Genomic DNA, 13106 nt, shown 5'->3' on the forward strand with positions numbered 1-13106 from the left:
GAAAAGCAGTTGCGAGTAGCAACATCATCAATACCACCTAACATCACACGCCTCACCAAAGAGCAGTTCCAGCCATCACATTACGAGTGAGTTAAACACATTCCTGCGGAGGGAGCTGGTAGGAACGTTGGGTTGCTCGGTCAGTGGCCAGGGTCAACGGCGGCGTGGTGTATTCCGCAAATATGCCCGACTGAGGGCGGGCACAAGCCGGCGTGAGTAGGTGAAACGTTGAGTTTTATAAGGCCACCACGGGTTGACCAGCAACTCCCCACCCAGCCTTTCCTCACCCAGCCCCACCCCTCCCACCCTCCACCCAGCCCCGACCCTCCCAAACCCCCACAAAGCCCCACCACCCTCCCCTCCCCACCCTCCCCACCAGCCCCTCCTCACCCAGCCCCTCCCTGCACGACGGACGGACACAATAATCCCGTGTGGGCTGGTGTAACCAGGAAGTTCCTACCAGTATTAAATGTTTGACCAAATATAACAGGCTAATTTTTAAGTTGATCATTTAGCATGGCCCGCGAATTATGTTATAAATATCCAAATGGCCCTTGGCAGAAAAAGGTTCCCCACCCCTGTACTAAATGGATGGCCCCTTATTCCAAAAGTCTGTAAAGGCTGTACAGGGGATCTTCTTACAGGTAAGAACAGTTCCACACGGCCCACCAGGGATTGTCTGTCTGTCGTGCATGGCCCCGTCCCACCAGAGCCCTCCCATTGGCTCGGGGGCGCCGACCAATGAGAGCGGTGGGTTGTGGTTGGTAGAGGGGGGGGGTTCGTGGTGGGGGGGGGGGGGCACCGCCGCGACTCGGGCCAATGAGGAGACGGAAGATGTTTCATTCACAAAATTGAACTGGGGGAGTGGTGACTCCATTCATAAAATGGACCGACTCGCACATTAATATATTCTCATTCACACCGAAGAAGTTGAAACTCAATGAATGAAACGAAGCCAGGAATTGAAGGCAAAGACTTACATTAATACAACTTGGCTTGGCAGTTTCAAACAATATGTACACAGATTTACAGAACAAAATAAACGAGTGAGGGGGAAAAACACATCTGAGCAAGCCGGTGGGTGCAGCAATCGCCGTGCTATGGAGAGAGGCGGGTTGCAACGTTGCAGTTGCACAACAGATTTCGCCGGAAACTATGAAAATGCAAAATGGTGATAAACCAAACACCACGAACGCAACAACAAGTTTGTGGTACGATATTCAGAAAGCGCAGGGCCGGGCATGACTGTTTTCACGACGCGGCAGCAATCTCGTGAAAGGTAATATCACTTTGTCAGGGAATTACACGTTTCAACAATTGGTGGTTTAAGACAATTACACGTCGTCGTCACCGTTCACCTGAACGTCAACGAAGAAGTAACTTTGAAACAAAAAAAACCGTAAAATGCCCACAGCATTATTTGAAGCAGGACTAACAAGATTTTTTTTTGTTACTTATTCTCAACATTAAATCAAAGTGTTGCAGCTTTACTCTGCTTGTTACTCAAGAGTGCACTTTTATATATATAACCTTCCAATCTTTGCACGGTCAGCATCACACGCAGAACTTTGTAGGGGCAGGGGAACATCGGGCTCACTCTGCGTGGCGCAAATGTTTACATCTACGAACATTTACACTCCTTACTCAGTCCCCCGTCACAGTGAAGTGTGCAAATATGAGGGCTTAATGTCAAAAGCTTTTCGTTGCCAGAAACTGAGCATTTTTTTTATCAATCAACAAAACACGAGTGATTCTTTTTTTTTACATTCCTTGCCTGCTACTTCAGAAACGGTACTCATATCAACTTTGGTGAATGCTCAATTATACCGAACAATTTCCATACACCGCACACCTCCGCCAAGTGATGTTATCAAACTGGAATATTTATTAAGCGCACGTTAACTTTCTGGATTTTTTTGGAAAAGTAGAAATATTTTTCGAAGAATTTTTTTTTCTGTTACGCACGAACAACATTCGACGTTTCATCGGAGCTCACGGTGCCAGCAACAAAAACCAGACCATTCAGTGGCGCTTGAGAAAAAGCTCGTGGCAGTGACTGGTGACCAAATCACACGCATACATGGCCATGTGCTGAACAAATAAATACAGCCACGTGTAATGAAATGCTCTTCGGGGGGGGGGGGGGGGATCACGCGGACAGACCCATGTTTGCATATAAATTATTCACACCGTGCTGTACACCTAAGTCAAATGATACCAGAGTGCAGTAGAGCTCCATTTTAATAACACGACATTGAGAGCCTTTGGTTGTAAGAGGTACACCGAGCCAGAGACGCGCATAATTTGAAGGGCTTGGCGGTACCCAGGTGGGCTCGACATTAACATGCAGTGCGCGCAAGGATGCCGCCAACTTGTTCCTACATTAACCCATACGCATGGCGATGTTCACCATAAGAGACAACCAAAATAGCCATCGTCAAGTGCGGGGGGGGGGGGGGGGTAGCGATTACTCAAGCCCGCCCCCCCTCGCAATTCCAGTCATTATAATGAGTTCTACTGCATTGCAATAGTATTACGTTGCCGAGCAAATTCATCTTCGATTGAGTCAACAAAGCAATCTCGGTTGTGTTTGATTACTCCTATGCTTATTTTAAAATGAAACCTTCCCATCATAGCCCATCCGGCTCTCAAATCGCAAATTACTTTCACCTTGCGAGTGTCCAACTCTGGTAAACATCGACAACGAAACACGACACATTTCGTGAGTTAGAAATCCAGATCCATCCATTACTATGGAACCAAAAAATATCAATGACCTTCCTATGACATCCAAATCAAACTACTCAAAAGGAGGCACACCATAGCACGTTACATTCCCAAGTAATGAACATCATAATGCCTCTAACAGTGCCTTGATACTCACATTGGCACTCACGAAAGTGAAAGAATGTGACTATAGAGGATGCAGCAGTGGGATGAAAGTTTTCTAGTTATATGCATTTAGATCTTTAATACGGACTAAGAGATAAACATAGCATCCTGTGTTCAAAACACAGGGCGTCACCAATAATAATCCCACGCGTGGACTGTATATTCATTTACGAAGTTTGTGTAATGAGGAAAAGGCATTTAAATTAAATCTATTTAAATTATTGACCAAACATATACCTTTATGTATATTTATATGTTGACGACTCCTTGTTGTCTCTTATTTTGTGTATTTTTAAAAAACAAAACAGCATATTCCCATCTAACTGCTGTGACAATACCTTGCGCTGCTGCGTTGGCCACCCTATTAGGGGATGCAGTGTTGTCTGTACCCTGTTACACCGCCTGCAAATGGCTGGGTCCATGACGTGCGATTTCATCTTCACAACCACAAGTGGCTACCACTTGATGTGAGAAGGCAATAAAACACGATCATCAGACGGCACTGCCTCCATAATATTGCCTCAAACACTTTCCCACCTAGTACTCGCAAAGTAAAATAAATCCTTTATGCAACTCCAAAAAGCACAGAAATTTCCACACACCCACACCTGTATTTAAACTGAACATAATTTTGGTTCCTAACACCACAGCCTTGGGTTAACGGCCAGAAAGATAATAACACATCATGAACTCTAACATTAAAACGCATGCTGTCAACGGAATTATCGAGTTATTGATAAATGGGATACTTATATCGATGTCATCTATCGTGCTAATGCTATGCACAGCCACAAGCCTACATGGCACGCTTGCGGAAAATGAAATCAAATAAAAGAGTGAATTAAGTAAAAGTTTCAGTACAGAAGCCACGTATAACAGCTATAAATATGCATGTGCAACAGTTGAAGGCACTACAGTATAATTATACAATTCGATCTCTCATTTTTTTATATTTTTTTAATCGTTTGCTAATGTAGTTCTACGACATCACGTTTATTGCCATGGTACAATTCTCATCCTTTCCCTTCCGCGAGTCCTTTTTTGCCAGGCAGCGCTCCTCCCAACGGCTGGCACGCCACACGAACCCGCGACACCACCGCCGTGGCACCACAGCGACACAACGGGCACGGTGTGGCCGGCCAAGTGTTCCTACAAGCGCACCACGCACCGTGCCGCTGCCACCTCCATTGCCACCGCCGCTGCCGCGCAGAGAATGTACCTTCGTTTTGTACACAAAGTTTTACTTTAACACTTTCATAAAAGTGGCAAATTTCGTTGCATAATTAACTTTACATCTGCCAAGCACCCACGGGCACCTTCAGTTTGCACGAGAACATCTCCGGGTAACTTTCCTCGTACGAATCCACTTTTGCAGTTTGTTTTGTTGCTTCTGGTTTTTTTTTCGTCAGGAAAATTCCTTTGTCCGCTTCCAAAGTTTAGCGTGGAAGTCTTTTTTCACGTCAATGGTTGGTGCTCATGCTTTGCAAGGATGCGCCGCGCAGATGTTCTCCGCTCATTTGGTGCGCGCTTCAAGAGAAGATTTTGCGATGGCTAATCGGAGAGACCACTTCCTCCGTCCACACCCTTTTTACAAGCAGAGCAGGCCTCGAGCGATAAAACGAAATTTGCAGCCAATATTAAGTGGGTTGAACAATTCGAGCATTTTCTACACCGCGAGCACATGTGTTTCAAAGCATTCTTTTTATCGTTTACATTATCTTATTTTTTTTAACACGCAATATCCCTGCGCTGGAATGCCAGAGCGCAGCGGTGACTTATTCTAGAAGCATCCCCCCCCCATCCTTGGCACATATGCCCAGACCATCTTGAGGCCAAAATATTGTGGGTTGTAATCACCGATAGACGGTGCACATCCACATTGCAGGAGAGCAAAAACACACACAAAGATTATGCTCTCGATAATGTTCAGTCAACCGGACCAGATGGAATTTCCACCAGGGGCTCGGGGCTGCCAATGACCATCCGCACAGCGCCACCGCTTATTCGTATTTCGCAGAGTGCATTCAAAACTTGTATAAGCACCGACTGAGGCTGTAACTCGAGGCCCAGGAGTTTTCACAAACGCATTACGTGGAAAGCGATGTCACAAAGTGTATGTTTTATGCATATAAAAAAATTAATCCTGTAAAATAATGCTTTGTAATACAATAAAAACGATAATGGTAAAATGTGAATGGACAATTCTAATCAAAGTGGTTTGTTTGTAACTTAAAATAATAAATTAAAACTGCTAACAAGAATAATGCTATATAAATACATTTCAAAGAAACAAAAATGGGCCACGAAGAAAGTGAGGAAGTCCATCAACTCCTGGCTCAACGAGCGCAGGGTGGCGGCGCTCGCTCGATCCGACCTATCAGAGCGAGCGGTGGAAATACCGCTTCCTTCCGGTGGAGGCCAGGCTTCCCACGTCAACCACCGTTGAATTCCCCCCACAGAGTGGGTATAACCAATGAGAAAAAAATAAAAATGTGAAGAGTGCGTGTAAAACAATAAAATTCATCTTGGGTGGCTCTGCGGTCATAGCACGCGCTTGATTCGCCATCAACTGGGCCAGATTCCTAACCCAGCCGGGGGCTCATCATCTCTCAGGATGGTCTGTAACATTAAAAGCCTCCACATTGTGGGAAGTCAACCGTAGCTGTACCGCAGACAAAGTGGACCTCCAAGATGGGAAGGTGTAAACTCCAGCGCCGGCTCGGTGACCGGCAATGGAGCCGAGCACCACCGCCACCCCCCCATTATTCCCTCGAGCACTTTGAAGACTCTGAGCAATCAAACAACGCAAAGGAGGAACCCACACTCTAACGGACGGTGGGTGGGGGGGGTGTGTGAGCCCCTCGCCCGGTGGCTACTGGGCGCTGGTTCCCGTCTCAGTTGGCATCTCAGTCCGTGGCGGCACGGCACTCGGACGGCATGCTCTCCCGCAGGCAGCGGAGCTGCTCCTCGCCCAGCTTGATTTTGTCGTCGAGCTCTCGCCGCTCGATGATCAGCGCCGACTTCATCTTGACAAAGTGGCGGTAGTCCTGCAGCTGCTCGGCGCTCAGGTGCTGCGCGAGGATCACGTCCACCGCGCGCTCCCGCCGGTCCAAGTTCTCCTTGAGCTCGCGCGCGTCCTCGTGCTGGCTACAAAGCAGCTTGCGTTTCTGCACCAGCGATTGCTGACGAGGGGTGGGTGGGTGGGACGGGGGGGAATAGAGGGACACGTAGAGGAGGGATTTCATTCGATGTCACGCCCACCACCCCCCCCGCCGCCCCACTATCTCTCCACCAAAAACATTGATTGTGTGTGGTTCAACTCCACCCATTGAAGCGCACAGATAATAAGTAATTTTTAAAAATACTTTTTTTTTTAAACAAGCTTTTATTAAATGTACCCTACTAGTAATGGCAGAACTCCACAACTCCAGGAAGTGGCCCCGAAGCTTGCCATAACGTAAGCGGCCGTGGACATTTACAGCCAACGTCAGTGGAAACATAACATATAAAAAATAATGTTTTAAAATATATATTAAATTTTTTTATGATAGAATATAGTATTGTCATCAGTATGGCATAAGTATACCAAGTTTGCAGTTGATACCACATTGGGAAGTGGGTTAAAATTGAGTTACACGATTTGAGCATACAACAACAACAGACAGTGAGTTAATAAGAAGCGTGTAAACAAAAGGGAAACAACTCATCTTCTAGCTACACACCTAGTCTGCATGTTCTACGCTGTCCACACATTTTGTAAATCTTTCATGAAAAAACGGACTTATGATCGGGAACACCATCATAGCACTCTAGATTGTAGTATTCTATGATCTTGAAGAATCTAAAACCTCCAAAGCCCTTCTGCACAAGTCATGTAAACAACGGGCACACCCCAAAGTGTTATCTCACGGCACGATGTTCATTGCAAATGCAGACGGAAACGTCGATTTGTGGAAACCTCCTCTGCAATCTGCAAGCTGTCTCAACGCAAGGTCCCAAGTAGAGCAAGGCGGCTATGGGCAGATGATGTCAAGCGAATGGACGGAGGCGGGCAGATCGACAATGCGGCGAGACCAGTGGAGGACAGAGACCAGCGGAGGGAGGCGCTGAAACGCCACCATCTAGAGCAGTGTTCTTCACTCATTTGCAGAGGGGGTTCCACTTTCACTGATAAGACACGAGTGTGAGGGCCACCACACGTTTGAAACTATTGGGGTTTGACAGCACTGATGATAGGGGGGGTGTTTTCACACGTTGTGTATTGTCGGTGGCTGCACGTCAGGGGCCGCACTAAAGGCCACCAGTGGCCCGCGGGCCTTGCAATGAAGAACACCGCTCTAAAGGCGGCCCGCGGCCACCGCTTACGACGACGACGAGAGCCACGCTTACCCTTTCCTCGGCGGTGGCGTCGGCGCCCAGGCTGTTGATGGCGTTGTCGACGCGCGCCAGCCTGCCTGCCAGCGACAGCAGCAGGCTCACCACCTTGTCGAGGTCGCCGACGAACATGCGGAACTTGTCGAGCTCGTTGGGCTTGCACGAGGCCTCGGCGGAACCCTCCACCTCGCGGCCCAGCTCCTCGTTGTCGCGCACGTCCTCCAGCAGGAGCTCGCGGGCCTCGCGCAGCGTGCGCAGCTTCCGCCCGATGCTGGCGATCAGCTCCGCCTGCCCGCACGCGGAGGTGGCAGCGGCCCGCGCTTGTGAGTGCGCGTGTAAGTGCGAGCGTGCGCGCGTGTAAGTGTGTGTGCGCGCGCACCGAGAATCGGTGGCACCTCGACGCCAATTCCACTGGCCCATCTGAGCCGAGTCGGCACCAGGGTCCTCAGCAGCTATTTGCCACACAGGGCCAGAAACAAACTGCGATATGCTGCTGAGTTCTGAAGACATCTGAATTGAATCTGGAACGTTAGTGGCACGGCTCGGCTGCAGTGGAAAAAATAAACCGGGTGCCTCCCAAGCCACGGCAAAACTTCATAAAGGTGAGCCCACAATGTGTTCTGTTATAAGAAAATGACGAAGGTGATAACGTTTTTAATGGTCTCACTTTATCCCTTACATCCATATCAAACATTGCCTTCATCTGAACATAATACAAGCTAAATTTGCCAAAGTGAGAACAATGTTTTACCTTTTTATCGCCCGATCTGAAAAATATTAACTCATAATAACTTGTTTTGGATAAACAACATTTCTGTGATGGACACTGTTAATGTGTCACAACGAGAATAATCATTTACGTATCTAGGAAAGCTAAATCAGCTATATCTCCATATAGTCCTGTAATTTTCCACTTGAGCAATTCCACTTTGACTCATGATCTGAATAAACTACGAAAAAAAAAATTCACCCACTGAGCTATGTAGCTCTTTTTCAGAAGCGACCTGGCCATAAATGATAGCTCAACGAAGTGGCTTATCACGTGGAAATTTATCGCAGTCAAATACTCTAAATGTGGGAGGATACTCTGAATGTGGGAGGAAACGGCAGTACCCAAAAAAAACCCATCGCAGGCCATAACACACAAACGCACCCACTGCATTGCCATCTCCTGTCCACCTTTCATTCCGGAAAGTTAGAGGAATCTCGGTACTAAATCCACGCGATTTACCAACCACGGGATGAGAGGTGTACACGCTCCACCCCCTCCCCACACCACGGGCTCTGCCTCCTGAGCGAGTGTCGTACCTTCTTCTCTGTGAGGTCCGGGTCGATTTCCTCGTCCGCGTCGTCGTCCACCGAGGGTACCAGGTCCTTCATCTTCATGAGCAGCTCGGCTTTGGGTGCGGACACACTATAGTAGGCCGGGCACGGTGGCAGCGCCGTGGGGGAGACCGCTTCTTCTCTCCTGCTCGTGCAACAGTTGAAATAAGATGCCACGGTTACATTTATAGAGGCTGATGTCCCGAACCAAATGTGTACCAACGAGCAACGATACAAATGAGATTGACAATGATATCTTCTCGTTTGTGAGCACCTATTAATTCACGGACGCATTTGATGGGGAGTATAATAGTGGGCATAAAAAAACATCAAGCCTCATCTACTGTGCACCTAAGTTCATTGACCGGCTCGAGATCGGACGCCAATTCCCGCTGCCTTTACAGATCAGGGAACACGACAGTTTTTCTGGGATCCCAGCACAGCACAAAAACAAACATTTCAAAGTATCCACAATCTCTCACACGCACACAGACAAACACCCACCCAGGTATCATAAAAATAAACCTTGCAGTTCACGTTTTCCAGAATTTCCTCCAAAAGGCTCTCCCCTTTTCAGGCGCAGGAAGTCAAATGAGCAATCATTTCAACACCGACTTGATCGGTTCCTGCACATATTATTACTTGACTAATTGTCTTGCACATTGTTCCAACTGTGCGTCAACATACAATGCTATTCCCAGTGCTTCTGATCTCACCATGGAAACTGTGTTTTCTTGCCGCATAGCGGCACAGTCCCCCATTTGCCTTCTTCATTCCATTTCGTTAAACTCGCTCATTATCCTCCTCTTGTCTTTCACACCTCAACACAACTTGGTCGTTTAGGCTTACACTTGCCACTTTCAGATCTGCATCGCCAACTTTAAATAACGCTCACAACAGACGCAGACTACGAATCCTCATATTCCAAGAAGTAAACAAATCAGTTTAGGAGCCAAATCGGCGACGCAGCGCGACGCAGCGCGACGCAGCGCGACGCAGCGCGACGTCGCGGACGCCCACCTCTCTGCCCCGTCGCCGGCGGCCTTTGCGGCACCCGCCCCCCGCGGCTGGGACTTGCGGCGAGCCTGCAGGGCCTCCCCAAGCGCCGGGTCGCTGTGCGGGAAGATGCCCTCCATGAGCTCGCGCGCCGTCCGAACGCCGGGCGCCAGCACGTCGGCGAGCGAGCGGTCTTTGCCGACGATCTCCTTGGCGAGCTGCTCAGTCTTGCGGTCCTCGTCCTCCTGTTGCCTCTGTTCCTCCTCCTTGTCCACCACCTGCTGCTGCTGCTGCTGTTGACTCCTGGACGGCTGGAAACTCACAAACGCCGACACCGAGCTCTCGCCTATCTTCTCCGGTTTGCCGAGCTCCTCCTCTGCCTCTTGGTTTGCCGTGGAAGCGCGCTCCGGGTTGGTCTCCGCGGCGCTCCTCTCTACGTTGGCACTGTTCTGCGCGGACGTCAGGTGCAGCTCCACGACAGAGGGCTCCGGCTTCGTGGTGGACACGAGGCTGTCGGGGGCAGCAGCTGATTGGTGGCTCCTGCCATCTTTTGATTCGGATCTGATGATCATCACTGGGACCATCTTCACAGCCTTGTTGTTGTCCATGAAGCTTTCAATCCTAAGAGAACAGCGGAAAAGCATCTGATGAATACGTAATACACAATTAGTAAATACTTACACGAGCAAATATTTTTACATTCTATAATAATATGTAGCTTGATCCAGCCAAGCTGTATCCCGTCACGAATGAAAGGGTGCAAACGCTAAAATTGCCTTGGCCCCAGATCACTCCTAGGTAAAAATAGCATACTTCTAAACGTATTAACAAGAATGTATTTAACACCAGAGGAGCAATGGTATCACCTAAGAGCTTAAAAGTAAAAACCTGAAGCATTTGTTCAATCGCACGAAAGCTTTATCTGCCCCCCCCACCTTCTCCCACACTTGCAAGTTTTATGAAAGGGGTCACTTGTCCGCAAACGATGACAGTAAAAAATACATTTCTGGGAGGCTCAGCCAGGACACATGATGATCCGGTAGCCTCCTCAGTGCATCAAACTCGCCAACTTTTACACAGCCAATCACCTGCCACACACAGTGAGTGGCCTTGCACCTTTGTACATTGGCCCTTGCTCTTGGTCAGAAGCACAGCCTAATCCCTCTGCCAACCCCGCCGACTACTTACTCTCAGTCACCGTTGCCCATCAGCATTATCGTGAGTTAAAAAACATTAAACCGGGGGGGGGGGGGGGGGGGGGACCATCCTGATTTTTACCGACATTTCAGAAAAACCAGGACGAGCCTTCAGCATCCCGGCTAAACCAGGGAATTTTCTGTATCCCTTAACAAGGGCAACGGACTGCAATGCCCTTTCGTACGCACCTGGGAGTAGCGGACGTGTCCATGGCTGTGGGGGGCCTGTCCGTCAGCTGCTGGGGGGGCAGCAGCAGGGACGGCGAGGGAGCCGGAGGGGGAGACGAGGAGATGGCGGGCGCCAGGGATGGGCGCGGTGGTAGGGACGGAGACGAAGGGGGGAGAGGGAAGTTGCCCGGTATCACCTCCAGCGTGGCGGGTGGCGGTGCCACGGGCTCGCCGCTGCTCACGCCGAGCTGGGCAGATTAAACAATCGAATGTCACGACGTGAATCACCTACGGTTGACTTCTGTTTTTTTGTTGCTTAATAGCCACAAATAAATACCTAACAGATAGCGTTTACACACTTGGCCAATTACCGCCGTAGCTTTAAAGGAACTCGCAAATCGAAAGGGTCGTGAGATGCAATCTCAGTTGGGGGTTGACGATCTATATTGCTGAATCTGCTGAACTACAAAATGTGATTGTCCAAACATGCGAAAGGAAAGGGCCTTGTGACTCAGTGAGGCTTTTCTAGAGAAATAAAATTGTTTAGAATTATCTTGGTAGGTACTGCCACGCCCCTTCCCGACCACTTCCAACAACCCACACTGACCAAAGTAGGGAAGTAAGTCCGACAGCTCCCGATAGAAACGTGGTGTGGATGAGGCCTTCATCCAGCAGCGGATTCATAAAGTGGCTTAAATTTTATAACGATTATTACCGTGACGAGGACTGCTTGCGTTTTCATAAAGTGGCACTAACTTTATCAACCTCAGAACGGTGGATGCCCACGGAGACAAGCAACCAAGAGCCAGAATAAGAACCTCCGCCCAAGTGATGGGTTAGACACACAAGTGAGCAACAGCAGCGAACATTACACTTTCTATTTGCTTCACCAATTCCCACTGTACCAAGCGAAGGAGGAGGATAACCTCATCGTTCATGCACGCGCGATGTTTTGGACTTTGCCAGCACAGATAGAGGGAGAGTGGTCCAACGCGCACACAATGAAACACACGGGGCTACATTTGCAAATATTGACACACGGACGAACTGATTAAAAGTGCTGGCTGCGTATTCCTATGCTTCGTTATTTTTCTTAACTGTACCATTGAGAGCATGGTCACCGTGAGCTGCTCTGCACAACGGGGTGACGTCAACCGTCGTTTGTGTCAGCCGTTGTTGTAGCAGTAGCAATAACAACGGCCTTTTATTTACCTAACAAAGCCTCATTGAAACTTCTTTTTTCAGAAGGGGTTTTTTTGCATTGAGGAAATTCAGCCATTCCCTTCAGGAACGGGAGGAAAACAATACCTGGAGAAAAACCCAGATTCGACGAGGGGGCAAAACATTCAAAGCTCGGCACAGATAGATTAAATATTCTACCGTTCCGCTAAAACCGTTTACTGGACATTGTACAGGCTAAGTCGACAACATTTGGTATTCTCAGGCAGTCTCCCATCCAATACCTTGGATCTACCTGGCTTAGCTGAAGACAAAATCAAGCACATTCGATTGGGCCATATGTGATGGCAAAACATTATCAAACTATAACTGTGATGACAGTCACCCCTCAAGAGAACAAGTAGAATTTAATTTCAATCAAACTATAAAACCAATCGATGTTACTGGTTTTTTTTTATGTTGCGAAGTATTGATTTCATCAATTCATTAAATTTTGGAAGTTTGTGCATTTCTATTGTTTGCATTGCGTACGATTTCATTTCGCCTGTAATTTCCCATGCACTTCGCCAAGATTGGCAATGCAATGGAGATGCGTGCCCCTCAATGGCCTCCCGTGTCTTTAAAGGCCATCTGCCCACACATCTGGGCAAGCGGTGCTCTAGCAGAGCACCCGACTTGCAATCAAAAGGCCCCCCCGAGTAAAAATCTGAGTTGGTGGGGGCGGTGGGGGGTAACAGGCACACAACGCAGCCCTTCGTGTCCCTGAGGACAATAAACTGAGCGCCACTGTCTGTGTGGAATGTCAAAACGGCTGCCCTAAGGAGAGCACGGCTCCCACAATGAGGTTGTAGAAATCCACCCTCCCCCCCGCCCCCCTCAGTGGAGCTCAAGAGGTGCCAATAGAGATGAGAGTCGCCACCAACGCTTAAAATAGCAGGCAGACATTTAGACTTTAGATCCTTCCCTTTATCTCTCTTA

The 13106-nt window shown here is 48.5% G+C and overlaps 1 protein-coding gene across 1 annotated transcript in view; it reads right to left on the reverse strand.

Moving 5' to 3' along the window:
• Positions 1-962: 962 nt before the first annotated feature.
• LOC133349908 (protein Shroom3-like) overlaps positions 963-13106 on the reverse strand; it is a 150056-nt gene continuing 137912 nt past the window's right edge. The window contains 5 exon segments of the mRNA XM_061563770.1: positions 963-6074; positions 7282-7554; positions 8575-8734; positions 9610-10206; positions 10971-11197. Of these exon segments, the coding sequence (XP_061419754.1) occupies positions 5799-6074; positions 7282-7554; positions 8575-8734; positions 9610-10206; positions 10971-11197 (1533 nt within the window). The 3' untranslated portion in view covers positions 963-5798.

This window comes from Lethenteron reissneri, chromosome 32 (genome assembly GCF_015708825.2).
Source record: "Lethenteron reissneri isolate LAM-NWPU_2019-01 chromosome 32, ASM1570882v1, whole genome shotgun sequence".
In the NCBI taxonomy this organism is placed as follows: domain Eukaryota; kingdom Metazoa; phylum Chordata; class Hyperoartia; order Petromyzontiformes; family Petromyzontidae; genus Lethenteron; species Lethenteron reissneri.